This window comes from Crocodylus siamensis, chromosome 1 (assembly GCF_052110815.1).
Source record: "Crocodylus siamensis isolate JL-2025a chromosome 1, ASM5211081v1, whole genome shotgun sequence".
In the NCBI taxonomy this organism is placed as follows: Eukaryota; Metazoa; Chordata; order Crocodylia; family Crocodylidae; genus Crocodylus; species Crocodylus siamensis.
In genome coordinates, this window is record NC_143395.1 from 425992701 (window position 1) to 426016486 (window position 23786).

General features: G+C 47.3%; 2 protein-coding genes across 6 annotated transcripts in view; one reads left to right on the plus strand and one right to left on the minus strand.

The window, feature by feature from the left end:
- Positions 1 to 1037: 1037 nt before the first annotated feature.
- Positions 1038 to 22343, minus strand: HADHB (hydroxyacyl-CoA dehydrogenase trifunctional multienzyme complex subunit beta). 4 transcript variants are annotated; one of them, XM_090031181.1, is made up of 16 exons: positions 22211 to 22343; positions 20915 to 20995; positions 20334 to 20375; positions 18290 to 18386; positions 17538 to 17582; positions 16058 to 16157; positions 14641 to 14728; positions 12621 to 12808; positions 11112 to 11292; positions 6139 to 6260; positions 4626 to 4705; positions 4496 to 4543; positions 3891 to 3978; positions 3361 to 3435; positions 2783 to 2947; positions 1038 to 1598 (listed from the first exon to the last, which is right to left on the minus strand). In XM_090031181.1, exons 2-16 carry the CDS (start codon positions 20979 to 20981, stop codon positions 1563 to 1565), a joined length of 1422 nt encoding a protein of 473 aa, XP_089887307.1. In that variant the 5' UTR covers positions 20982 to 20995; positions 22211 to 22343; the 3' UTR covers positions 1038 to 1562. The 4 variants fall into 4 exon arrangements, with proteins under 4 accessions (XP_089887307.1, XP_089887309.1, XP_089887310.1 ...); XM_090031183.1 differs by lacking the exon at positions 22211 to 22343 and adding an exon at positions 22129 to 22192; XM_090031184.1 differs by lacking the exon at positions 22211 to 22343 and adding an exon at positions 22004 to 22077.
- HADHA (hydroxyacyl-CoA dehydrogenase trifunctional multienzyme complex subunit alpha) overlaps positions 22304 to 23786 on the plus strand; it is a 46516-nt gene continuing 45033 nt past the window's right edge. Inside the window, exon 1 of one of the 2 annotated variants that reach the window (XM_090031178.1) lies at positions 22304 to 22575. In XM_090031178.1, the coding sequence (XP_089887304.1) occupies positions 22304 to 22575 (272 nt within the window). The remainder of the gene's footprint in view (positions 22576 to 23786) is intronic. The other variant, XM_090031177.1, reaches the window with a different exon arrangement.

The window sequence follows — 23786 nt, forward strand, 5'->3', positions numbered from 1 at the left end:
ACTTCAAGCCACTTTGGGGCTTATCTTGGCTAGGCTGTCAGGCCAGCAACATGGCTCACTGCAGCTTCAGTTCACAGGGCCACTGCAGGTAGTAATTTATCAGTTATTCACATAGTATCCAACACTGATTTACCATGCAATGCAACAGCAATGCATTTGGGAGCCAGCATGTGTGTGAAATGTAGTATACGTTCCTGCCTTATAAAGCTAAGGACAAGCAGCAGCAAGGTGCACACCTTTCTTTCCCATTTTGCCACAGTAGAACTGCCTGTGCATGTCCCACATCACAGTTTCTCTATTGTCTGTGAGACAACAGCATTATTCCCAAGATGCAGCCTGCAGCACCAACTGCAAACTGTCTTAACAACAGGATTGCCAAAGGCAGAGACAGAGTTTGTGCATTAAATGACCTGGAGCAGATGACACCTGCAGAGGAAAAAAAGAGCTAGGGGGAAAAGCTTCCAACGAGGCTTCCTAGAAACTGCCAAATCTGTTCCCTCCCAACACGCAAAGATGGCACAAGCCACAGCTCATGTGAGGTACTGCAAGATGACTGGGGGACTAGGAGATGACAGAAAAGATACAAGCCCAGGCAGGCTGATGCTAAAGCAAGCCTCCCATTACTTCAGCTGTATGTTCAGCTTGGAGAGCACCACCCATCTACACAGGGGAGAAGACAATGCAACCAAAACCACGTTTGCTACTGAATGCAAGTCATCTCCCACTGATGCAAACTAATGTTTCCAGGTGCTACAGAATTTTGTATTGGGCACAAGCTCATATTTGTGGTCAGGGAGCAGTTGCAGGCTGAGGACAGTTTCATAAAAGGCATCAGGTAGGCTTTTTTGCTGTAGGTCTTTTTAATGACTTCTGTAGCACAGCATGGAGCCCATAGCAAAAGGCCACAGGGCCCCATATTCTAATTTTCAAGGAACCAGAACAGGCCCAACCAGGGATGTTGCCAACTAAATAAAACCTCAGAATAAGCAGCACTTGAAACCTGCAGCATCAGTAGCAGGAAAAAAAAATGTCCACTCTGAATTCTTCTCTGGTTTATTAAGGCAGACAAGCGGTGACAGGCAGTCGTATCTAATGCAGTTAGTCACTTCCCCAGGCTGTTGCATCCTGCAGCAGCCTTCCTTGATACAAACCAATACCGTTTATGTCCTTCTCTTTAAAAGTTACACACCAAACAGATGGCTGAGCCTACAGACAGATGCATCAAATCCTCCCCGGTGCAAACATCATGCCTCACACTGGTTGCATTACTCAATAAGAAGTCCTGTCTATAAAACATTACCGCTGAGCTGTGATTTGCTACACAACCCCCTGACCCTGATGTAAGAGCCACGATAACACTTTTTTTTTTTTTTTTTTGGCGGGGCGGGCGGCCATAGAGTCTTCCTTGGTTCCAGGCCATTACCAGGGATTAACTAGGAAATATTTACAAAGGCCACCAAAAATCCTTTCTAGGAGGAATCATAAGGATGCTTTTATTAATGCATTGAAATGGCATTGCCTGGCACAGGACATCCCAATCCGTTCGCCTGTCCCTTGCTCCGTTACTGGGGGTAAAGTTCCACAAGCATGGCATGGCCCTGAAACGGAGAAGAGAAGCACTGTTATGGAAAGGCACTGACGGATGCAGGGCCAAGAAAAGAGACTTGCTCCCAGGAGGGGCTAGCCATGCAGCAGGAGGAGGACTAATGGAGTCAACTTGGTGCCAGGGCTCTCCAGGCACCGGCTTGACTGGCGCCACCCCATAAGTGCTGCTGGCGATGAGAGGGCATTTGTTCCAGGGGAGGGGTGAGGTCTGTCACAGGCTGCTCAAGACCTGAACAAAGCTTGCTTCCAGTGAGCCCCAGCTTGCTCTCTCTGCACCGGTTTGTTGCAGACACAGGACTGGTCTGGATGTGGCCTCTCAAACCACACCAAGGCATTTAGACAAGTCCCCCAGAGCAAGCAGTACAGGGGCTGAACCAGTACTTGTGCAGTGCCTTCCAGACAGGCAGCCTGGAGCACGGAAATGGTCTCACCTCTCTTCATGCAGGGACTCTTTCTGGGGGAAGAACCCTGCTGAGACCAAACCTGGAGGGTCCTGGCTAGAGGCTCTTGACCCTGCTCAGGGTCAGGCTGATGCCAGGTATGGAGTCAGGAAGGATTTTCCACCCTAGCCAGATCAGCATAGACTGGGGGGGCTTGCCTTCCTCTGTAGCAGGCACACAGCCTCCACCTGGGATCTCTCAAGAATAACATTTGCAGCAGCAGGAAGCTGGCTGCTGTGGTCTCCCCGATTTCCCTGTGGAAGGGTTGGGTGTGAAGTCTGGTGCTGCGTCAGGATTAACAATAGTTTTGCTAAGAGGCTGGACAATGGATTTGTCTGGGAGGGTTTGAACAGGTCTCATCCTACCTCAGACAGGGGGTTGAACCAGATGGCCTATGGAGGTCCCTTCCAGCCCCACTTCTCCATGATGCTATGGATTTCCTAATACCAGCACGAGGAACTTGACTAACCACAGCTTGGTGGGATCTTTGGGACTGGTTGCCCAAGACAAACCCCAGAGCAAAGCAAAGAGGAGGCTACTTGAACCTCCCTCAGGGGCTCTAGACACTGACAACCACCACTGGCCATCAGCGAAAGGTGGAAGGAGTGGCAAAGAAACCCACTGCAAAAGCAAATCCAGCCCTTTCCATTAGGGATGCCTTAAGGAGAGGTTTCGAAGCTGCACTAATGTGCACAGAATCAGAATCCCCAGCACCAAGAGGAACCAGGATTTTTTACCTGTCCTCCTGCAGCACAAGCAGCAACCAGCCCGTACTGCCCTCCCTCCTTTTTCAGGCGGTGAGCAGCCGTCATTACCAACCGGCACCCGGTGGCACCAAACGGGTGTCCCAGGGACAGGGAACCGCCCCAGTTGTTGAACTTGTCCAGAGGAGGGGCTCCAACCTGCAGGAACAAAGGAAGGCATGGAAGGCCCCTGCCTAGCTGCTGCCAGGAGAAGCAGTCAGTGCGACATGTGCTCATCTCTCTCATGGTGGCTACTGCACAAGGGCTCCCTGTGCTTGCAAGCAACACAGGGCTAAAGCTGCCAGGTTATACACCAAGGTGGCTAGAAAGCAATTTGTCTCCCCGTCAACTTTACAATCCAAGGAGCACCAGAACAGTGGCCGTGCCTTTGCTGCCTGTGATTTGCCAGTGCCAGAGGTTGCATCCAAGTACCTCTGCAAGGCCTCGGGACTGCCAGACTAAAACGGTACATCTTCAGGACGCAAAACAGCTACCCTGGACACACTAACACAAGCTCTGGCATGGCAGTGCAGGCCTTCTCTGAGCTGTTACTATTCCCAACATGCCCTTACCTTAGACTTTCTGCCCATGTAGTTCTGGGCAAACCAATCAGAATCCATAGCCTTCAGGTTAGCCAAAATCTGCCCCTGGAAAGGAAGCAAAGACAACTCAGCAGAGACAGCAGCAGCTTTAGACAAAAGCACAGGGCAGAATGGGAGCAAAGCAGCAGTGTCTCTGTACCCTGAGCTTCATTAGGACGAGAAGAGTCAATGCCACCAGCCCCTGGGAACCTCATTTATATGGGCCACATCACAAAAAGATCACAGCCTAGACAGAATAACATGGCCTGATCAACTCACCATGCTGCCCACTCAAGACAAACCAAGTACGCAGATTACTTCTGCACAAGCCATTGTTGCATAAGATAACTGTGTCTCTACACAATCCTCCATCTGATGATAGCAGCTTAAGAGCATATTCTATCCACACATGGAAACAAAGTCTAGAGCAAGGCCTTAACTGCTGAAGAAGCCACACAAGCCACTCAGTACTGCTGGACCTGTGAGACTTCCCCTGCACACACTCTGCCGGAGATACTTACAGCAAAAGCTTCGTGGAACTCAAACACATCGACATCAGCCAGCGTCAGGCCGGCCTTCTGCAGCACTTTGGGAGTCGCGTACGTTGGGCTAAGGGGAAGTGTTATAAGAACATGTTGCACTGAGGCACATTCACCATGGAGTCAACCCCCTCCCTCCCCACCCCCCATCTCCCTACTGCGCTCCTGGCCTGAGCTGGAGTTTTTCACTCACCCCACACAGGCCAAGGCAAGTGGACCACTCCATTTCTAGAGCTAGCTTTCATTTGCCCATTTCTGCTGGTCAGGGGAGTGGAGACCCTATCAGCTGCATTTCACCACACTCAGCTGCTCAAGCTCTCTCAGCATGACTACTCTGACTCCCTGCTTGGGGAAAGTTCATGTCCACACTATAACCCTGAAGGGCACACAAGTCTACTGTGCAAAGGTTGCAATGGGACTCTGACATTGCAACCTTTGCCTCAGCTCCTTCCCTCTCCATAGCATGCTCATACTCAGGTCCTCTGGGGCAGGGCCAGCCCAAGGTTGGCTGGGGGTATCCCACTAGCAAGTGACAACACCCAGCAATTCAAAGTGTCTGACAGTACCAACCACCTCCCATCACCTACCCCAGCAGGAGCTGGTCCTTTGGATCCTGGGACACATACACGAAGTCCCTGCACAAGAGAAGTGCTGTTAGAACTGAAAGGGGGAGAAAGTGAGGAGCATTCAGAAGGCAGAAGAGACAGTTCCTCTCACCTAAGGTAGGCCTTTGGTTTATAGCCCATTGCCAGAGCCTTCTCCTCGGACATGAGCAGGACCGCCGAAGCACCATCAGTCTGAAACAGCCAGAAGGTCCCAGTCAGCAACTACACAAGTACTCTCATACAGTGCAAACAAGACAAGTCGCTTGCTACATGTCTGTGCAGGGCCCAATCTTGGATGCCCCATCCAGAGGTGCTACTATACTACAAATGCACAGCAGGTATTTACACTGTCACATAACCAGGCATCAGAAAGCGACAGTCAAAGGGAGGCTTCAGGCAAGAAAAACAGCTGGGGAGAATCCATCTCCCAAGAAAATGAAGAAACCCGCTCACTGGACAAAGAACAAGCTGAAATACCAAGTAACCATCAATCAATCCTGCATTGGTGGACGCAGATGGACACAATGACCTGTGAATGGCTGTTCTGGCAGCAATGATACAAAGACATGGCTCTTCACTCAAGTTTTCAGCAGGATGCAGGTCTGCGTAGGCACCACTTTGGAAGCTGTCTGCTTGCACAGTCTGGGTTTCATAGCTGTACAATTGTTGCATCTGTGCAATGATTACTGCTGTTGAACTGCACAGTGTGCTCAGTACATGGATATCAGGTTATCTGAAGCAGCGATTACTTCCACAACAACCTACAGATGAGTAGTGCACCTTCAGCATCCAATGTATGACTAAATATATATCCAATATATAACTTGAAGAACTGCTATTTCCCTATGGGTCCCTTGAAGCTCCAAGCAGTGAATATTGGTACACACTTGAGAAGGCACACCATAACTTTATAGCCTGAAGGGCAGACTTATCCAGAACACAAGGAAAGCTTATTTTTAGCCAGTACAGAAACCCCTTTGTGCTGCAATATAAGGATAAGATCATCACCTTTGAAAAGAAACTTTCAAAAGCTTACAGAATCACAGAAAACAAGGGTTGGAGGGAGCTCAGAAGGTCACATCTAGTCCAACCCCCTGCTTCAAGCAGGACCAGCCCCAACTCCATCATCCCACCCAAGGTTTTGTCTACCCGGGTCTTCAAAACCTCCAAAGATAGAGATTCCAAAATCTCTCCGAGGAACCTGTTCCGGTATTTTACCACCCTCCTAATGAAAAAGTTTTTCCTAATATCTATGAAAAAATCTCTCACTAGGAGGGTAGTAAAGTACCGGAACAGGTTCCCAGCTGAGCAAGAGCAGCTGAGCACCCAAATCCCAAGGACAAGTCCAACTTGTGCCTTTGAGACTCTCCCCTCTGCCCTCCTCCAAAGGCAACTAAAATGAAGCCAATGGGCAAAGCAGCCTAAAAGCTTCACAGTTCACATGCCTGGGTTGCATTTCTTCCACTGAATTTACCCAAGAGCAAATGTCATTTTACAGTTCCACTATAAAAGATCTGAAAGCAGCAATACCGCAGAAAAGCCTAAGTCTCAGAAATGCACAGCAGGGAGAATGATCCCTTGTTCTCACACGTATCAGCACACAAGTGGGCAGCAGGGAACATTACCAGGAAGGAAGAGTTGGCAGCTGTAACAGTCCCATAGGGCTTGACAAAAGCAGGCTTCAGTTTGCCCATCTGCTCCATTGAGGAAGGGCGGACTCCATTATCTTTGGAAACAGTATCGCGGCCTGTTGAGAAAGCATCGTGATTTCAATCTAGATTCCCAATCAGGACACGCAGCAGGGATGTTTCAGGTACATACAACATGAAGATTCCTTCACTTAAAAAAAATCTAGTCTAAACTACATTGTGATGGCCAGAACCAAAGAAATTAATAAGCAATAAATATGTGGGTTAGGCTACATGGGGGGCAAGGAGAAAAGGATTTGGTGGTAGGGGTCTGCTACAGACCCCCACATCAAGGGGAAGAAATAGATTTGGGGCTCCTGAGGCAACTCTCAGAGACCATAAAAGCTAAAGAGGCGGTGGTCATGGGGGACCTAAACTACCTGGACATCTGCTGGGAGACACAGACAGCAAAGTCCCACCGCTCACGCAGGTTTCTAACCTGTGTACAGGACCTCCACCTGACGCAGGAGGTACATGGTCCCACTAGGGGGAATGCCTTACTGGATCTGGTATTGGCAACGGGGGATGACATAGTAGGGGACCTACAGATCGGTAGCCATCTGGGGGACAGTGATCACCTAAAAGTACAGTTCAACATAAGGCGTCGAGTGGGTAAGGTAACCAGTAGGGTGAACGTGCTGGACTTTAGGAAAGCTGATTTCAGCAAACTCAGGCGATTAGTGAAGGATGCACTGCAGAGTAGTAGTTTTGAAACGATGGGAGCCCAAGAAGGGTGGCTGTGCCTTAAGGAAGCTATCCTTCTCGCACAAAGCGAGACGATCCCCGTGCGAGGTAAAAGAGGGAAAGGGGCCAGGAGGCTTCCCTGGCTGACCAGAGAAATCCAGGGCAGACTAAGGGCCAAAAGGGGAGCACATAAAAAGTGGAAACAGGGAGAGATCACCAAAGAGGAATATACCTCTTCTGCTCGTGCTTGTAGGGAGGCAGTTAGACAGGCCAAAGCTACCATGGAGCTGAGGATGGCAACCCAAGTAAAAGACAATAAGAAATTGTTTTTTAGATATATAGGGAGTAAAAGGAAGGCCCAGGGAGGAATAGGACCCCTGCTAAATGGGCAGAAACAATTGGTGACGGACAGAGGGGACAAGGCTGAACTCCTCAACGAGTTCTTCGCCTCAGTGCTCCTAAGCGAGAGGCACGACAAGTCTCTCCCTGGGAGTGTAGGGAGGCAGCAGCAAGGCACCAGACTCCCATGCGTGGACCCTGAGGTGGGGCAGGGTCACTTGGAGGAACTGGATGCCTTTAAGTCGGCAGGCCCGGATGAGCTCCATCCAAGGGTACTGAAGGCACTGGCCGACATCATTGCAGAGCCACTGGCGGGAATATTTGAACGCTCGTGGCGCACGGGTCAAGTCCCGGAGGACTGGAAAAGGGCCAATGTGGTTCCCATTTTCAAGAAGGGGAGGAAGGAGGACCCGGGTAACTATAGGCCAGTCAGTCTCACCTCCATCCTTGGCAAAATCTTTGAGAAAATTATCAAGGCTCACATTTGTGAGAGCCCGGCAGGACAAATTATGCTGAGGGGAAACCAGCACGGGTTCGTGGCAGGTAGATCGTGCCTGACCAATCTAGTCTCTTTTTATGACCAGGTCACAAAACGCCTCGACGCAGGAGGAGGGGTGGATGTCGTATACTTGGACTTCAGGAAGGCCTTTGACACGGTATCCCACCCCATACTGGTGAACAAGTTAAGGGGCTGTGACTTGGATGACTGCACAGTCCGGTGGGTGGAGAATTGGCTGGAGGGTCGCACCCAGAGAGTCGTGGTGGATGGGTCGGTTTCGACCTGGAAGGGTGTGGGCAGTGGGGTCCCGCAGGGCTCGGTGCTTGGACCGATACTCTTTAATGTCTTCATCAGCGACTTGGACGAGGGGGTGAAATGTACTCTGTCCAAGTTTGCAGATGACACTAAGCTATGGGGCGAAGTGGACACGCCGGAGGGCAGGGAACAGCTGCAAGCAGACCTGGACAGGTTAGACAAGTGGGCAGAAAACAACAGAATGCAGTTCAACAAGGAGAAGTGCAAAGTGCTGCATCTAGGGAGGAAAAATGTCCAGCACACCTACAGCCTAGGAAATGACCTGCTGGGTGGCACGGAAGTGGAAAGGGATCTTGGAGTCCTAGTAGACTCCAAGATGAACATGAGTCGGCAGTGTGACGAAACCATCAGAAAAGCCAATGGCACTTTATCGTGCATCAGCAGATGCATGACAAATAGGTCCAAGGAGGTGATACTTCCCCTCTATCGGGCGCTGGTCAGACCGCAGCTGGAGTACTGCGTGCAATTCTGGGCGCCACACTTCAAGAAAGATGCGGATAACCTGGAGAGGGTCCAGAGAAGGGCCACTCGTATGGTTAAGGGCCTGCAGGCCAAGCCCTATGAGGAGAGATTAGAGAAACTGGACCTTTTCAGCCTCCGCAAGAGAAGGTTGAGAGGCGACCTGGTGGCTGCCTATAAGTTCGTCAGGGGGGCACAGAAGGGAATTGGTGAGTATTTATTCACCAAGGCGCCCCCGGGGGTTACAAGAAATAATGGCCACAAGCTGGAGGAGAGCAGATTTAGATTAGATATTAGGAGGAACTTCTTCACAGTTCGAGTGGCCAAGCTCTGGAACGGGCTCCCAAGGGAGGTGGTGCTCTCCCCTACCCTGGGGGTATTCAAGAGAAGGTTGGATGTGTATCTAGCTGGGGTAATGTAGGCCCAGCACTCTTTCCTGCTTATGCAGGGGGTCGGACTCGATGATCTATTGAGGTCCCTTCCGACCCTAGCACCTATGAATCTATGAATCTATGTGCTTCTTGGAGGCATTTGGAACTTTTGTCTAATATGAAGCTTGTATTTTTGTAACCTGCAAATGTAACTTGTAACCGTCTGTGGAACGGACTAGGGCTCAAAGACAAAGCTAGAGCTGAGAACTATTAGGTCAGCTAATTTCATTCTCACTCAGAATTTAGCCTTGATGATGATAAAAACTAGATTCAACTGCCTAGCTTATCCAGTACATTTTAAGAAAGGATCTCAAAAAAGCAGGCAGAGAGTTCTGAAGAGGCTGGATGTAGGCAGGGTAATGTTAATTTTAAACCTGAAGATGTTATGTTGCAATTTGCTTATCAGATAAACACAAGCTTGGACAGTAACTTATTATAATGATTTCTAATACCTCTCAACCCCATAGGATAACAGCTATAAAGTAATATTATGAATGGCTATATAACTAAAAATTAGCATAATTAGAATATAAAAGAACACGCACATCATAGTAACCCTCGGGAAGGACGGAACAGAAGGGTCATTGTCCCATACCCCCATGGATCTCTCTTACTCCCTGCGAGAGCGAGGACCAGATCATGACTGAGGGGCTTCCACCGGTATCCTTCAGGCAGCCCAGTTCAGAGATGTCTGACTTCGCTGATTCAACTTAACGTGCATCTTCTAACCAAGGGACTATGGATAAGTTACTAACCAAGTGGGAACTCTTGGTTAATTTCTTTATCTGTTTTATTATCACTGTCAATTCTAATCTGTATTGTTACGTTGTCTGTTTATTAGCTTAACCTTTTTATTAACTATTATATACGCAAACTATATCTTTTGTTGTCATAAGTAAAATTCGTTCCTTTTTGTAAGTGAAAATTGTCATTTCTTTCCTTTCCAACATCACCTCCTCAATCCTGAACCAAGAAGCCTGGTAGCTAATAAAGTTGCAGTGCTCAGTCAGTCTGCAACTAAATCAATATACTCACAGCGCCCAGCTGGCCTGTGACACTACATGCATTTCTCTTTCAAAATAAATCTACTGGAATTTAAGGTACTGACAACCCATGTTCAAGCCTACATTTACCATACTCTATCCAATTTAATAAAAACAGAAAACATATCCAAGCAGCTTATGTTTGGTGCTAAAATTTTCAAGGAAGTCCAACCACCTATCCAGCAAAAGCCTCTGGCTGAGAACTAGAAACACAAATTTGCTGAAAGGCTAAACTTTTAACAGTAGCAGCACGTGCCACGCCTTCCCCCCCCAAGTTCACTTATTTCAACTAGTTTAGTTCAATAATTGGTTCAAAGTCAGGAGTTGAAAGCCCAGGAAATCATTTCCCTCTTCCAATCCATGTATGCAAATCAGATGCAAAGTAAGAATGTGATCATGTGAAACAACTGGTTCAACCCACTGACTAGGGAGAATGAATCAGTTTTTTATCCAAATGTTTTTGAATTTAACTTTTTCTTACTTTTTCAGCAAATTAAAAGGTAGTCTTGTTTAACCACCACTTGTTTCAAAATGCAGTTTTGTGCATTTTTACTGAATTAATTTCCAGCCAAATGCAACATGATGCAAGCCACAAATAATAATATCCTCCAGTAAATTAAAACAGATCATTACTTGTACAACTTTTTTTACCATTTTGTTTTATTTGTTTAACTGCTGAAGTGTGGATGTAGAGAACATGCACCTCTCTTGTTAATGAAAAGTACCAAGTTGAGTACAGAGACTACACTCAAGCTGCAAATCAATGTTTTGCTGGGTACCAGCTGTTTTACTGGTTACTAGAACCGAACGTGCTTTGGAAAGCAACTACAAAAAAGTACAAATGCAAAATAAGATAGCTTAAATCCGTTTTCTGATTTACAGGTCTTGAAATACTGCCACAGGATAGATCTGAATCAAAGAAAAAATTGCCCCAAAGCGCTCTCAAGTAGTCAGCTGGCTCCGCCATTTTGCTGTTACTTAAATCTGACTCAATTGCTGATCTGTCAACACTTCACTCAGCCCTGCCCTAAAGCTTTAGTAAATAGACCACTTGATTAAGATCACAGCCTGAGCCTGGGGCATTTCCTTTACAAAGAAAGCAACACTAATCCGTATTGATACTAAAGCAGGCATTTTTACCTGGCACACTGAAAGGTACCACATCCACCAGCAAACCCTCATCCTGGGCCTTCTTGGCCAGCGTGTGTGAACGCAGGGCATACTCATCTTGCTCCACACGGGATACTGCAAAAGCGGCAGCCAACCGGTCTGCTGAATGTCCCATCGTCTCACTGGTGGAGAATTCTGCCACAGCTGGGAGCTAAAGAAGAGAAGTGCAAGGTCCAGTGGCAGTTATAGTACAGCCTACCATATACCATTAGTTTAATACATTAGGAGCTACAACTAGACCAATACAAGAGAAGGTCCCTCACTTTGGAAGCACAAATTTAGAGCAGAAATGCTCAGGTTTGGACTACATAAATGGCAAACGGGCTACTTGCCAGGGGCTGTGAACACTGTACCAGATTCCCTTACAGTCTGATAGCAGCTGCTCAGGAATTGAATGTGTGGACCAGAGACTGCAGGTGCTAAGATAAACCCTGGCCAACCCTTCTGGATCCCAGAGCAGCAGTGCAGTTTCCACTCCCACAGACAGTACTGGAGGGAAAGCTAAAGACAAACCATTCTTTTTTAGAATTTAGTACGTCCCCATCACAAATAGAAGCAGATGAGTTTATTCCCACAGGTGAAAGACAAGAGTCTCGGATATATTTAGATGAGCCTTTCTCTATTTCTTGGGCTTGCTACATTCAGACATGGATCTCCATCTCCACCGTGCTGGTCTGGACTCAAACCATTAACTGAGGATAAAAGGTCTCAGCAATACTGTGAGTGCAAAAGTAACTTCTCCAGCAAGGACAGAGCTCCTGAAGCAACTGGATTCTTTCACAGGGAATAAACCCCTTTCCCTATCTACCCCATCAGCTCTGCATTGCCAACTGCTTCAGATCATGACAGACAGTCAACCAGCTCTCTTTATGCCATGAGTCGGCTACAAGCCAGCCACCCGCACTCACACAGGGCTGGAACTTGGGAGCCAGAAGCATTCAGGGGCAGAGAAGCTAAAATGACACATGCATTTAAGAGCCAAACGCCAAGATCCCACTAATACAGGAGAGGAATACTCTTTACGTTCTATGGTTGGAAGAGCTGTCCTGTTGTGTTACTGCTGCTAACCTGCAGAATGACTTTGCCCCTCTAAAACTTTTGCCAGGGATTTAGACTGCCAAAATAGTGTGTGTCATTCTCTCTTCAATAAACGAGCTGTAAGGAGAGAGGTACTGTAAGGAATTCAAGTATTTTGAAATCCAGTGATTGTCAAGGAACCCTGAAGGTAACTGCAGAGATCAGAACATTCAAAGATTTAAACTCACTGTCCATTTTGCCCTGAAGCCTAGGAAGTGCTATAGTACAGAGCAGCCACAGTTGGCAACCTGACCCCACTTTATCTTTGCCACGTTAAATGCTCCACTGGGGCAAAATTAGGTTATTTTTCTGAAAGCAAGTTATTTCATGAGTGGCTTGGCAGTGACAGGTTAAATGCATTGCACCACCTCTCAACTCTTGCTAAGATGGGGGGAGATTCACCTCAGGAGCAAAGTAACTGGGGCGAATTTTGGAAATCAGGGCCAGCTTCTGGCTCAAGGTTTTGGCTCTGTTAAGGGTGAGCATAGCCTTCCTCATCTTCCTGCTGTGACGAATGGGCACATCCGACATTAATTCCACACCACCAGCTACGACCACATCACACTGGCCAGATGCAATCAGACCGACACCTGCAGGAAGAGATTGAGAAGACCATTAGAAGTGTAGGCAGGCATCCTTGAAAGAGCCAGATACATTTCTCTTTAATTAGTGAAAAAGAGAAATATAAATCAAGGGTTTCTTGGAAGCAAAAGCAATTAGCACAGACATCTCTAAGGACAATTTTTGACAAAACAAAATATCTGCAGTATTGTCAACTCGTGGTTTTTGGCATTGTTCTTAAAGACTATGCTTCAGGAATGTGAAAAATGTAACTTAAGCCAGTATTTCAGGTGTTGGTCTGCTTAGGATGCTTTTAGAGAATACTGATGTTGGATCCTTTGCTCAAAGTGGTGGGAATAATTTATAAAACCCGCACCTTCAAACAGCCCTTCAAAAACTCCCACTGCGTCTCTGCAAAGCTGTGTTTGCCACTGCTCAACTTATTTACACTAGGGTGGCCAACCTATGGCACAAACACCACAAATGGCATGGGCAGCCTCTGCATGCAGCACACAGTAGATCGGGGAAAGGACAGACAGCACTTTCGGCTACAGGGCAGATAAGACAGGGAGAGGAAAGCAGAACAGAAGACCTGGCAGATACCCGGCAGGACAAGGAGCAGAAAAGTGGCAGAAAGGGGTTGGAGTGGCACTCAGGGAGGGTGCAGGGCTAACACATATGCCAAAAACAGTTGGCCTCCACCTATTTATACCAAGGACAAAAACCCATCAAGAATTTGCAGTAGAAAAAATTCAAGGATACATAGCTTCTTATACAACAGTATCTTTATTTATGCGCCAACAGCAACATTGTCAAAGCCATTGTAGCAGCTCCAAAATTAAAGCCACCATAGAGTCAGAGACAGCATGCTTTATGTTGGGATTATGCTGCACGGAAAATGTCTATACTGTCTTCTCTTAAAATGCCTGTGACAATCCAATGAGAGGGAAGTCTTCCCAATGTTAAGCAGGCAATTAATTTTGGTACGTTAACACGCCAGCCATAATCTTTAAAAAATTCTTGGAGACACTATACATGTCTAATGGGAAAAGGACAGTTCATGCTCATTGTTTCCTTCCTTTCCCACACTCCCTTTCCAAATATTTCCTGCCCTCCTGCCAATCACTGAGAGTATGCTTTCCCAATAGCTGGTAAGAGCTGACACATGAATGTGGTAATTAAGAGAAGCCAACCATCTTCTTCAAAAATCCCATACCCAAACTAAACACGTGTGAAGATATTCCCACCTCAAGCACAAGGCATTCACCAAACAGGAATGGTCTAACCTAGGAACACTTACCAGAAGCTTCCCAAAGCTTACATGCTATAACCAAGCAATTTGCTTTTGTCCGCCTCTAGCTTATGACATTTCAAGTAATCCATCTGAGGCATAACAAAATGGATGGTGAGTGGACTGACCAAGAATAATAGGCTTTTGAACATTAAGATTCATATTAATACTGTCCCTCCTTCTCTAAATTTTGCTTCTACTTCTTGCTATTTGCATGAAAGAAATTGAGGTGACCATCTCCCTCAACCTGATTTGGCACAGAAATCTGCCTTTTGCATTTTCATTATTTGGGCTACACTGAAGGTGGTGCAGGCTTAGAAAGCAGCACCATCTTTCTTATCAAATTCGTGTCTTTACCTTTCAGAGCAATACTGAAGCTGTGCACAATGTTCCTGAATGGAGCAGATGTTGGAAGAGTTGCCAGAAGGCCAAGGTGGGCATGTAAATAATGTCTGTTACACATTACTGGTTCGACAGCATGAAAATTTTCTCTGGACACTTAGCTACATTCACTCAGTTGTGCAGGAAGAACAAGGGAAAGGAAGAGGAATGGGGCTGCAGCCAACATACCTGTAGTCATAGCTTGGTTGGAAGAGATGCAAGCCATGGTGACTGTGTGGGCTGGAGTTTTGTCAGAGAAGCCAGCTCCCAAAGCAGCCTATAGGCAATGCAGAAGAGTCATTAAAAAAAGGATTCCTGGCTCCTTGAAACTATCTGCCAACTAGTTATCAAGAAACCTGAGCTGAAAGCGTTTGTAAAGCTTCTACCTAGACAACAGAAGTTAAGCACTACAAGCCCACTGATTATGGAGGAACCCTCCTTCTATTATAAGCAGAGAGCAAGCCAGCTCCATGATTCTGAAAGCCTTCTCAAATTATGTAGACGACCATCAGCAACCCCATATTACACAGGCACATTAATTTCATAAATCACTGCACTGCATTTAAAAGCTCAGAAATCCCCCCATTTTCTTCACCTTATTAGGCACTTGCGAAGGTAAGAAAAGAAAGGAATTGAGTGTTTGAACACTGCAGCCAAATGCAAGTTGTCACTTGCTTCTAATTGAACAGCAAATACTTGTTGCAGCTGAAAGTCAGGATACATCATGGAAACAATGACAAGCTTTGACACAACAGGGACTGAAGGCCTCCCTCAAAGCTCTTGGAACATGCTGACACAATAAGACACTCCTTAAATGACCTGTGGCCAACTAGCTCAAAGTTCGAACTTGTTTCCGAGTTAACACTAAACCACAGGTTTGTTTGACAGACAGGAGCCAAAGAAAACATTTGGACATATAAAAATAAGCTGTTGCTGAAATCTGAGACATCCTGCTCCGCTAATACAGGCTCAGCAGAAATGAAGTAACGAGTTTTGCATGGGATCGTTTTTGGTGGAACAGGATTGGTTGGGTAGAACACCCCCGGCTTCAGAAGCTGTGTTAATGGCAGCAGAACCATATCTGGTGTTAGGGAGATCACTTTCCAGTGCTAACCTTCTGCACTCTTTCTTGTATTATGTATAGCAAGTCATGCCCTCTGTCTGTCAACCAAAAGGACAGCCAAGCTCAGACTCTTCAGATGATCTGACTGCTGTGTCTTGGATCAGCCAACTTTATTGCCACAGTATTTTCTTTTCCTTTATTGAGTACTTCTACCAAGCCAGCATTTGATACCAACTACTCAGTGCAGGCAGACTGATTTGTAATCCCATAACAGACTCCTTCCTTCCAGGAAATAACACATTAGGGATTTTACAGCATCCAGAACCAGAATAAATTGATATGTGGTAGATTTAGGATTTTAACGGGATAAAGAGTCCTGCTCAATTAGCTGGTACATTATGCTGCATGAATGGCCAACTTTCCCAAACCGCATTCCCCCCAATCCCTACACAACAGTGGTGAGCGGGTTCTTGCATAAAGACCAGTTGCCTCTGGTTAGCTTACTTCTGTTGGTTTATGGCATAGCTATGTCTCATCACCCACCTCTCTAGCAACATTGCTCGTCTTCACTTCCTGGATGACGGTTCCATAAACTATGTAATCAACAACTTCTTGTGGCACACTGGTCCTATTCAGCAATCCTCTGGGATGGGAAGTCAGAGATGAATGTTACACATACGCAAACCATTAAGACAGTATTTTTACCAAGATCCTCAAGCATCCACCTTTAATGTTAACCTACAAAACAGGGGCAAGAGTGGAGCTAGTTTTGAATTCAAAGAAAATACTGCACATTCGTATGCTCCCATAGAGGCACAATTGTGAAGTGGAAATAGACACAAGATGAGAGAAACCCCATTCCCTTTTTACATTTCTCATACAGTAATTATGTCCCTTCCCCAGCCTGGGATATACTTGAGTTAAAATTATGGGGAGAAGCAGGGTTTGGGGATATCAATCCAACCTCTCAAAACACTCAGTGGCTTGAGTTCCTCACTGAAGAACACTCAGTGCTTTCAGAGTACTGGAAAAACACGCAGCACACTTTTTCCTAATTCAACAGAAACACAGTATGCAAAAACTCCAGGATATCCTTTCAAACAAGCCAAAGCACTGAGTGCTACAGCAGAGAACTGACTAAGTACATAGAACTAAACATAAATTTGAATGACCTGGCTAGAAACAACAAGTGAAACTTAAGGCTACCCAGATCTCTGGCACCTTGCTGATGGCTACCCAGATCTCTAGCAGCTCACCTCCCAGCCAAGCAGAGTACACCAGATGCCTGAACAGCAGCATGCAGTCCTTCTGCATTGTCCACATGTCACCTATTGACCAATTCAGATTTCTCCCTCTTACCTACTTCATCGCCCTTACTTTCAAGGCCCTGCATAGTTGCACGTTAGCCCTTCCATGTTCCGTCTCCCCAAATAACAATGCCAAACCCCTGTGTTCGTCTCTTCCAGTCCTGGCACACACCTGCTTCAACACTGCCCCTGCAAAGCATGTATGGAATGACTTTTCAACCCTATTTCTAACTAAAACCCATCCCACAAAGGCTATTGAGTCAGATTAGGATAAAAAAAAAAAAAGGCAACTGAGAGAAATGAAAGGAGAGAGAGAGAAAATAAAAGTGATCTAGGTAGCTTCCTCTAGATTTCCCAAGAAGTTCCCTCTTAGCCTCTATTCCAATCTGGCTCACTCTGTGTTTGTCTTAGGGTTCCAAACAGTGTCAGAATTCAATTAACTTGAACCAGAGTCAGGCCAGGGGATGAAGCAGCATCCCACTAATAATGTGCATACATGGAAACCCTTCTTTATAAGCCTTCAGAGTCACAAGACCATTCTGAGGTTAAATGTAACACCCTCTGCAGGCAGACTGGGAAACAGGCAACTTGACTTGCCCACAGTCACCCAGCTAAGGGTCAAGCTGGGAATCCCGGCATTGCTAGGTCAGGCTCCTATCGCAGCATTCCCAATGGCAGTTAGCTTTCTTAGCTCATCCTTTGCTCAGTTTACTTACTGCAATGCTGCTCGGGCCAAGTCGTGAGGCATCAGATCTGCATACCTACAAGGTAAGTAACAGACAGAAGACTCACATAACTTTCCTTGAAGAAGACATAGCAATCTGCGTTATCAAACTATTCTAAACATGCGTGTATAAAAACAGGCATTGTGGCATCACCGTTACAGCTACTCTTCATACAGAAATGATCATTGTATGCCCCTGTATTGTTGGAACAAAGGTATATACATTTAAAAAAAAAAAAAAAAAATCAGCACAGCAAGTCATTGTTAGATGTTACTGCTTTGAGACTGTACCTGAGCACTGAAAGCAGTTTTCAATCATAGGTACATTCACATGGATGGCAGGTAAGCACAGATTGGCAGGGCTGCACATTACTAACTGTGCTTTGTTAACACTGAAAGTCAAGAAGACCAACATCCTGACTCAGCTTTTGCATCCCTAGGACTTCATTTTCCTGCAAATTCTTAATGTTCATCCTCAATTTTCTTCAAACTGTTCTCTTGGCAGAGATGCGAGAAACAGATCGTTAAGCACTTTATAGTCATTACTCACATTATCCTTGTAAAAGCACCTACAAATATCAAGACAGAAATGAAGCAATCCACAGACCCAGAACAAAGTTAATGCAATTTGATCTCTCCTCCACTAATAGAGTGTAAAACATGACAAGCCAAGCATTTTCCATTTTGTTTTGTTTGTATTAACCATCACAGTTAGATAATAGTTTCTTTTCACTCCGTACTTACGAGGTACCAGACTGCAAAAACGGAATGCGGACGCCCTCCACAACAACAACATTCTTCACACCACTTTTGGCCAAGGTTTTCTTACTCTTGGGTTGGACTGTTTGAAAAGATAAACAAACTATGGATTAGAATTCAAGCAGGAATACAGAAAGATTCTATTTTTAAAAAGATGCCACCAGGAATTGGGGAAAACACTGTCCTGAGGGGAAATCAAAAGCAAAATACTGAAGAGATTTGGGCTGGGTTCTTATCTCTGCTACTTGCTGGCTATGTGATGCTGGGTATGTTACTTAGCTTCACTGTATTTTGGTCTTCTCATCTGCCACTACTGGTGGCAGAGCTGAGAACAAAACTTCCTATTCCCAACTTCCAACTCATGGATATGAGAGCAATAGGTGACCTAAGGCAGGGTAGAGATGCACCTTACAGACAAACTGAACAGGAAGAGCTCACTTCATCAGAAATACTCTGTAGTTAGTAATGAAAAATCTCATAGCTCTCTTTCTCTATCTCCCCTTCTGGAATAAAATAAGAGTAGTGTTCTTCATTTAAGTGCACAACCTGTGAACTTAAAACAAATTACAGACTTACCCCCAGCAAAAAGCAAACAATTCGTATGGACTGCAAGAACAGCCTTCTCTATGCTTTTCCCACCTCATTCAGATTTGTTACCTTGTTTCTTAGAGTGCCTTATGCCTCCAATAGTAGGCCTGAAATGGTCAGGATCTAATCAATTCAAGGTTTCTTTAGAGGCCCTGAACTTGGCAGGTTCTAATCTGTTTCATCAACACTGCTATTACAAGTACGTATGCACTTAACTGATATGCAGATAACCAGTGTTTGTAACCAAGAGGCAAGTTATGCAGCACCAGATTATTCAGTTGCGTGCATATTAAGTGCTGAATGCACTTAAGTGGAGTGCACTGTAAGGTGTCACAATACAGCATCATTTGCCTGACTAGTGTCAGTAGCTATCCTGGACAAGAGAGTAATGCAAAAGTCAATGGGGCAGCTTCCAGTTGCAGTCTGGCCAAGATACAGGACAGTACGAAGGGATCATGTTTATAAGTCACCAGAGAAGGGGCATGGTACATGAAAGCAGCTTAGCTCTAGCTAACCACTGGGGGGTTGCAGCAAGCTAAGGTTCACATAAGAAAACTGTGTAGTGCACTTGTATTATGAAAGGGGGTTAATTTGAGGAGAGCTAAGGCTAGGCAGGAGCCACTTCCCAGCTCAGAGCCTCTGGGCTCTAAAATTGAGAGGTCTTTAGACACTAAAAAAACCCCTCAGGATTAAAGCAATTGTTTCAGTGAAATAACATGCAACACTAACCTCAGTAAACATTTTGAGGGCTTAATTACACAGACCTACACTGAAACCTGAGCATCCTTTTCAGAGAGGATCACGCTTCATACCTAATGCCACAAGCCTGTCCTTACCAGGGACAAGCTCTTGGGAGACAGGAAGCCCAGGCATAAGTATGGAGCCTAAGCCCTTCCAGCTCATCCTCTCTGTCCAAATGTCCCACTGAAGCTGCACAGTCCACACTCTAGCCCAAGTCCCTCTTCCAAGCTGTGACTACAGCCTTCTCTACCCCTACTACTTCTCTGCAACTGTTACTAAGAGCTGAAGGGAAGTCTTTATCTCACCCAGGGCTTTCTATATAGGCATAGGTGACTGGCAGGACCTATGTCAGAGCCAACAAACCGGATTTGTTCCCTACTTTAAGTATCTGTTGCTTCCTTTTTTTAACTGTCATCTGCCCAAACAATAATCAAACTGGTTTCACTTTTAGGATCCCAATGCTAGGGTGAAAGGACTTAGGGAAAAATCAGTTCCAAAAACATGGGTTTTTGTTTGCCTAGTTAACAATGTATGTTGATGTTCATTTTAGTTTTAAAAAGTACTTGCTTAAAAGAGAGGGACAGAGAGAAAAACCTCTGCTGTGTTTATCTATATGGGAAGCACCTGAGGAAGGGGAGGCAGTTTGTAAATGTATTCTTCTCAAAAGGACCCACTGAAGTTTCTGGTGCTTTCACCTTACCTGCTGCTTGTAACTGGGGGGAGTAGCTGAGTGATCTTGCAGCTGAAATAAAGAGAAAATGCATAAAATTTTCCAGTCCTCAGCCAAAACAATTACTGGAAGTTACCTGCACTCTTTAACAACTGCTTTGTCTTTTCTTACTTCTGTTTCAAGTAACCAAAAGCATCTGCAGTTAAGCATTCACCAAAAAGGTGTGTTTTTTCAGTTGACTGTGCATTCAACAGCATGTTATGTATAACCAGCATATGTGCTATTCTCACAGCAAGAAAGTAAGAAAACTGCATTTTCAAAGAAGAAAGAACCAGAACTCGTGGTAGAGTTGATATCTTTTATTAGACTAACTAGAGGTTTGCAAAAAAATCTTTATTTGCAAGCTTTCAGGCACAAGCACCCTTCTTCAGGCATAGGAAAAAAGACTGTAAGAGTTCTCCTAGGTAGAAATGAATTTAAAAGCAACATTTAAAAAAATAATAATAATCACTCATTAGCACAAGACTTGAATGCAGGGATCATTCCTAAGTCCACCTAAAACCCACTTCTTGGCCATCTATTTGATTTGTAATAAACAGAAAGATACTTACAGAGTCCAACAGCCCGTGCTGAGGCAGCAGGGAGGCTTCGGATAGCGCAAGTCAGCATGGAAGTCATTTTGATATCTACAGCTGTAGGGAGAGAGGAAAAAAAAGAGACAAAAGTTGGTCTTAGCTGGTTTGCTCGGAGAGATTTCAGGGTAGGCAATCTGCTCAGGCCATGCAGCCAGTGAAAAAGGAGACACAAGAACCCATATCGAGGTCACGCCAGTGCACTAGGACAGGGTTCGTCTTTCTGGTATGCTTCTAAGCAGCCCCTAGCACAGTGGGGCTATTAACATGTAAATAAACCTTCCTTCCTCAGATCAAACCAAGGCATTTTAGCTAGCCCAATTTCAGGATGCCCCCTGCAGCAAAGCTTCCAGTTTCCCCTTTAGAAGAAGCCACCAGCTGATCTCAGCACCCACGTGTTTGCACTGGTGCAGTTTCATCCCTTCCCTCCCATGCTTCAGCCCTCCTGCGAACCCTCAGCAGCGTGGGGCAGGTCCATGCACAGTGCAGGAGAGACTGCTCAAGCTGGTGCCACTCAGCCCGGAGCTCCAGCCCTCATCCTATGCTTGGAAGCCCTGCCCAAGGCAAGCGAGTCTGAGCCCCCGGCTCTGCAGAGCTCCTTTTGCCCCTCTCGCAGGGCCAGCAGCCCCAGGGATCTTCCCAACCCCCCTCAGACAGCGGCACCACTACCCCGTGCTCCCAGGCTCTGCAGATGTCCTGGGCCCTGCAACAGACGCCCTGTAGCCCAGCGCAGGCAGACAGGCCGCAAAGTGCCACACCCTCCCCACGCACCACCGATCCCCTTCCACTGCCCTGTCTGCTGCTCTGCCATCTGCCCAGTTAGGAAATCTGCTTTCTGCTCCCAGCCCTGTGCTCCTGTCCCATCGGCTGCTCTGCTTTCCACTCCCGCCCCTGTGCTCCTGTCTCATCAGCTGCTCTGCTTTCTGGTCCCAGACCCTGCTCTCGGCCCAATCCACTACTCTGCTTTCCGCTCCCAGCCCCCTGCTCCTGCCCCATCAGCTGCTCTGGTTTCCGCTCCCCGCTTTCCACTCTCTGCCCCAATCAGCTGCTTTGGCTTCTGCTCCCTACCCTGTGCTGCCTCCCCAAGCTGCTGCTCTGCTCTCCGCTCCCTGCCCCCTCGCACCCTGCTGCACCCTACACCTCCACTGTGCCGGTGTCACTTATGCCCCCGCCTCCATAACTGCACTCCCCACCTCCTGGGGCGCCAGCCCCTCCCCCGCTTGACGCCCCCAAGCGCCTCGGGGTCGTCACGTCACGTCACGCGCCCGCACCCACCTCCTGCCCCAGCGCCGTCTCCCCCGTGCCCGCCGCCCCCGCCAGGGAGGACCCCGCGCCACCTCCCCTCATAGCTGCCCCGCGCGCCGCCTGATGCCAGCCGCCGCCTCTCCCGCCCGGCGGGCGCGGGGCAGTTGGGTGGGAGGGGCTCGCGGGGGCTCTGGGTCGGCTGTGGCGAATCAGGCACCGCTGGGGCAGCCCGGGGGCGCGACGGCGGCGAAGAAGGCCCCCGCGAGGGGTTGGGCGGCTGCGTCTGACCTCCCTGCGCAAGATGGCGGCGGCGGTGCGCGCCATGGGCAGCCTCGCGCGGATCCCGGTCGCCGCCCGCCCCGGCCTCTGCCCCCGCGCCCTGCTCCTCCTCCGCGGTGAGCGCCGGGCCCGGTCACGAATTGTAACTGAGCGCTGTGTTCGTCAGGATTTGCGACTAATTTATGTGATTAACGATTAATTCCCGTGGGTAATTATTAGCGATGATTGATTAGGATTTGGGGGTAATCCACATGATTGGTTAGGATTTGGGGGTTAAACCCTGTGATTGATTAAGATTGGGAGGGTAGTGCCCATGATTGATTAGGATTTGGGGGGTAGCGCGCATGAGTAGCGCTTCATTTCTGTGACTAATCCTCAATCATAATAATAGGGATTCACTTTTTGAGTCGCAGTCACTCCCTATGATTGATTATGATTTATGGCTAATCCCTATGATTGACGACGCTTCATTTCTTTGATTATTTATTAATTTCCTGTGATTCTTCAGTCTAGGCACAGTGATGCTCGTGCTCTGCTGTGGGTGGGGGTCGCAGGCTTCTGGGCTGTGCTGGTTGTGCCCCACCACCACCACCTCTTGCCCCCCCCCCCCCTTTCCACCTCCCCTTCCTTCTTGCTACATGTGTAGAGGGGTTTGAATCTTCCCCCAGAGGCACTGGATGCTGTCTGCAGCCCGGGATGGGGATGGGGATGGGGCTGGGCTGGGCTGGGCTGGGCTGGGCCAATGTTCCTGCCAGCACCAACCCCGCAGGGTCCTGGCTGGAGGATCTCGTTCGTCCCTGTGCTCAGCTCAGCCCAGCCCTGCATTGGGGGCAGGAAGGAATCCATTTTCGTCACCCTCCGCTGGACTCTATTGAACGTGTGCACATCCTTTCTGTCGTGGGGGGCCCACAACTGGACACAGCTCCAGATGTGGCCTCCCCAGTGCTGAATAGAGGGGTAGAATCACTGCCCTCGATCTGCTGGCAGCACTCCTACCAATGCAGCCCAGGATGCCGGTAGCCTTCTTGGGCATCCTGCTTTCCCTGTGGCAGGGGCAGGTGTGATTCCTGGTCACAGGTGATTGTGTCATTTTGCTCAGAGGTTGCACGCTGCATTTGTCCAGGCTGGTTTGGACGAGGCTGATCCTGCCTCAGGCAGGGTTTGGGCTAGATGTGACCTCTGCAGCTCCCTGCCAGCCTCACAGCTGTAGGATTTTATGATGCGCTTTGTGTGTCCCCTTGAGCATCTCCTTCCCAGTTCAGGAAGCCTCAGAGGTGCGTGGGGCTCACTGGGGTCAGTGTCCCAGAATGAGCCCCCCTTAGATATC

Excerpts from the sequence above, each read along its gene's own strand:
- HADHB (XM_090031180.1), bottom strand. The coding sequence starts at position 21,413 with ATGGACCTGCCCCACGCTGCTGAGG. Across the intron at positions 20,996-21,388 it reads CCTGCCCCACGCTGCTGAGG|CTGTAGATATCAAAATGACT; the intron begins GTTCGCAGGAGG and ends CTCTCCCTACAG. Across the intron at positions 20,376-20,914 it reads AGCACGGGCTGTTGGACTCT|CTGCAAGATCACTCAGCTAC; the intron begins GTAAGTATCTTT and ends TCTTTATTTCAG.